At 52.2% G+C, this 4,441-nt stretch overlaps 1 protein-coding gene across 1 annotated transcript; it reads right to left on the bottom strand.

The window, feature by feature from the left end:
- Positions 1-3,280: 3,280 nt before the first annotated feature.
- Positions 3,281-3,670, bottom strand: LOC122043797. Its single transcript, XM_042604374.1, has one exon. The coding sequence runs from the start codon at positions 3,668-3,670 to the stop codon at positions 3,281-3,283; it is 390 nt and encodes a 129-aa protein (XP_042460308.1).
- Positions 3,671-4,441: the final 771 nt, after the last annotated feature.

Genomic DNA, 4,441 nt, shown 5'->3' with positions numbered 1-4,441 from the left:
CGCTCGATAGTCTTCCGCGCGGGTTAGCCGCTCGACAATAGCTTCGTGAATCCTTGGTTTTGATTTAATCCTGCGGCTGAAGGATGCATAAAAAACGAGGATTACATGGTAGCTACATCAACGCACCTTTCATTCATCTCGATACGACTAGAGGTGGTTCACACTCCATGGTCGCTCTAACCTCCGCCCTTCCGCATCCTCTAGGTAATAGGCTCCTGACTGGAGATTTTCCACGACCCTGAAGGGTCTTGCCCAAGGAGCCTCTAGCTTGGTGACATCTTCGACTGACTTCACCTTCTTCCATACGAAGTCGCCGATCTGAAAAGATCTAGGTATTACCCTCCTGTTGTAGTTTTGGCGCATTCTCTGTCGGTAGGCCGTCAGCTAAACAGTTGCTTTGGCGTGTGCTTCATCCACCAAATCTAGCTCCAGAAGTCTTCGCTCGGCGTTGTCCTCATTATACTACTGTACCCGGTCGGACTCGACTCCAACCTCGACAGGGATAACTGCTTCGCCTCCATAGACCAAGTGGATCGGTGTCACTTCCGTCCCTTCCTTTGGAGTCATGCGGATTGCCCATAGCACGCCCGGTAGCTCGTCTACCCAACTGCCTCCGACGTGGTCGAGCCGAACTCGAAGAATTTGCAGAATTTCTCGATTGGCAACTTCAGCTTGCCCGTTGATTTGGGGATACATTATGGAAGTGAAGGCCTGTTCGATGCCGTATCCCCCACACCACTCCCTGAGTTACTGCCCAAAGAACTTCCTCCCGTTGTACGAGGTGAGCCAACGTGGGATGCCGAACCAGCAGATGATGTGTTGCCAAATGAATTTTTTGACCATCTGCTTGGTAATCCTTGCCAGCGGTTCAGCCTCGACCCATTTGGAGAAGTAGTCGACTACCACGAGCAAGAACCTCCACTGCCCAGTGGCCATGGGAAACGACCCCACGATATCCATGCCCCACTGGTCGAACGAGCAAGACACTATGGAGGCCTTCATTTCCTCCATTGGCCGGTATGAAAGGTTATGGTATCTTTGGCAAGATAGACATGTTGCTACCATTCGCGCGGCGTCTTCCCGGAGGGTCGGCTAGAAGTACCTTGCCAGCAGAATCTTCCTCACCAACGACCTGTCGCCCGGGTGCCCTCCGCAGGATCCTTGGTGTACCTCCTTCAGAATGTAGTCAACATCTTCCGGGTTGACGCACTAGAGTAGAGGTCGGGAGAAGGCCTTCTTGTACAATTGATCCCCGATCAGCGTAAATCTCCCCGCCCTTCTTCTTAGTGTGTGTGCTTCTTCTCGATCAGTCGGCACGGATCCCACTCGCAAGAATTCAATTAACGCCATCCTCCAATCATCTGGGAGTGTAAGCCCCTCCATCCGATCGATGTGCGCCACTAAGGACACTTGCTTGATCGGCTGCTGGATGACAACAGGCGTTATTGAGCTGGCTAGCTTGGCCAGTTCATCCGCTGCCAGATTCTCCGAGAGGGGGATTTTGTGTATAATGACTTCATGGAAGTTGACCTTCAGTTTTTCGAAGGCATCAGCGTAGAGCCTAAGCCGAACATTGTTGATCTCGAACGTTCCGCTTAGTTGCTGAGTTGCCAATTGGGAATCCGAGTGAATAAGGACTTTGACAGCTCTGACGTGTTGGGCGACCTGCAGGACGACTATGAGTGCCTCGTATTCGGCTTCGTTGTTGGTTGCCCGGTACTCCAGCCAAACAGACAAATGCATTCGTTCTTCTTGGGGGGGGGGATTAGCAGCACCCCAACTCCACTTCCTTGCCGAGTGGATGATCCGTCTACGTATATCTTCCAAGTGGCCTTTGGTTTGGGAGTCTGCACCTCAGTGACAAAGTCTGCCAAGGACTGTGCCTTAATGGCCGTTTGGGGATGACACTGGATGTCAAATTTGCTGAGTTCCGTTGTCCACTTGATCAGCCGCCCTGACGCTTCTGGATTGAGGAGGACTCTCCCCAGGGGGCTGTTGGTCATCACCATGATCGTGTGCGCGAGGAAGTATGGGCAAAGCCTCCTAGCGGCGAGTACTAGTGCGAAAGCAAGTTTCTCGAGACCGATATAGAGAGATTTGGTATCTTTTAAAATATGGCTCAAGAAATACACTGGCTGCTCCTCGTCATTCGACCTTACAAGGGCCGAGCCGATCGCGTACTCGGTCGAAGATAGATAGATCCTGAGGGGCTCGCCGACGACTGGCTTGGCTAGTACCGGTAGTGAATTGAGATAGGCTTTGAGCTCTTCAAACACTCGATCTCACTCCTCGTCCCACTGGAACTTGGTGGGTCGGCGCAAGACCTTGAAGAAAGGTAGACTCCGGTCAGCCGTCTTGAAGATGAATTGGGATAAGGCCGTTATCCGACCGGTGAGGCACTGAACTTCCTTCAGATTCCTTGGAGGTGGCATATCTTGCAGTGCTTTTACTTTGCTAGGGTTTGCCTCGATACCCCGCTCGGTAATTATATAGCCAAAAATTTCCTGCTCTTCGCGCCGAACAAGCATTTGTTCGGGTTGAGTTTGATTCCATAGGCGCGGAGTGTCTGGCAAGTTTCTTTTATATCCGCACAGAGATCGGTAGCTCGGGGTGATTTGATGAGTATATCGTCGACGTACACCTCCATGTTCCGTCTGATCTGCCGCCAGAACACCTTATTCATAAGTCTTTGGTAGGTAGCCCCGACGTTCTTTAATCCTAACGGCATCACGTTGTAGCAGTAGGTACCGTCCGCCGTGATGAAACTCACCTTCTCCTGATCTTCCCGGGCGAGCGGCACTTGATGGTATCCCTGATATACATCAAACATGCATATCAGCTCGCACCCAGTGGTCGAGTCCACCATCTTATCGATTCTCGGTAGGGGATAGAAGTCCTTCGGGCACGCTTTGTTCAGGTCCTGAAAGCGTATGCAGACCCTCCACTTGTTGTTCGGCTTGGAGATGAGTACTACGTTCGCTATCCAACTCGGGAACTGGATCTCCCGTATGTGGCCGGCTTCCAACAGCTTCTCGACCTCCGCTTGGATAATCTGATTCTGCTCGGCGTTGAAATCTCTTTTTCTTTGCTTTACTGGCCGGGCATCTGATAGGACATGAAGCTCATGCTGCGCGATGCTAGGGGAGATGTCGGGCAGCTCATGTGTTGACCACGCGAAGACATCATGGTTCTACTGGAGGCAGCTGATCAGCTCGGCTTTCTGATTGGCTCCCAGATCAGATGCTATGAAGGTCGTCGCCTCTGGTCGGCAAGGATGTATCTACACCTTCTCCTTTTCTTCATAAACTAAGGTAGGAGTTTTCTCGATTATGGTGTTTACCTCGATCCGAGGGGCTTTTTGGGCGGACTTAGCCTCCGCCTTTACCATCTCAACGTAGTAGTGCCGAGCAGCCAGTTGATCCCCTTTGACTTCTCTGACCCGATCTTCAACCTGGAATTTAATTTTCTGGCAAAACATTGAGACGACTGCTCGGAACTCATTAAGGGCTGGTCGGCCCAATATGACGTTGTAAGCGAATGGAGCGTCTACAACGATGAAGGTAGTCATCCTTGTTCTCTGGAGCGACTCTTCTCCGAGGGATATGGCCAGTTTTATCTGACCGATCGGCTGGACCTCATTACCGGTAAACCCATACAACAGAGTCGTCATTGGCAGTAGCTCGGTCCTGTCTATCTGTAGTTGGTCAAACGCCTTCTTGAAGATGATGCTGACCGAACTCCCTGTGTCAATAAATATGCGGTGGATTGTGTAGTTAGCAATTACCGCTCGGATAATGAGGGCGTTGTCATGCGGTACTCGATTCCCTCTAAATCTCTAGGGCCGAAGCTGATCTCTAGTCCATTCACCCTTTCTTGGCTGCAACCTACTGTGTGGATTTCCAGACGTCACGCGTACGTCTTGCGGGCTCGGTTGGAGTCACCGCTGGTCGGCCCACCAGCGATGATGTTGATCTCTCCCCGAGCGACAATGTTTCTATTCTCCTCCTCCCTAGCGGAGTGCTCGACTCATCCACGCGAAGCTAGGGTGCGGCCGTCTTGACGCTGATGCCGCCGCTCGGGTGACAGATTGATCTCCCCTCTCCATTCGGTGCTTTGCTGCCTATAACTCCTGGGAGTCGGCTGAGCGACTGCGGGGACTCCACAGTAGTCTCGTGTGTTGTGGGTGGCGGACTGATGGAAAGTACAGAACATAGGAGTCCATACCTTTCCTTTAGGCCTTGGTCGTTCGGCCGCCACGTGCTGGACGGCGTGTGGCCTTGTTTCTTGATGTGGTCGCGCTATATCGGCTCGAGGCCCTCTCGGAGGTTAGTGGCTGGTCGGTGGCCTGCGCTCGGCGTGCACTGATGGTTCTGATGGCGCTTCTTTCCTTCGAGCTGCTTGAGCTTCTTCCACGTTGATATATTCGTTGGCCTTCTTCAGC

This window comes from Zingiber officinale, chromosome 2A, assembly GCF_018446385.1.
Source record: "Zingiber officinale cultivar Zhangliang chromosome 2A, Zo_v1.1, whole genome shotgun sequence".
NCBI classification, from domain to species: domain Eukaryota; kingdom Viridiplantae; phylum Streptophyta; class Magnoliopsida; order Zingiberales; family Zingiberaceae; genus Zingiber; species Zingiber officinale.
The sequence above is the reverse complement of the archived record's forward strand: the minus strand, read 5'-3'. Positions and strand labels throughout refer to the sequence as shown.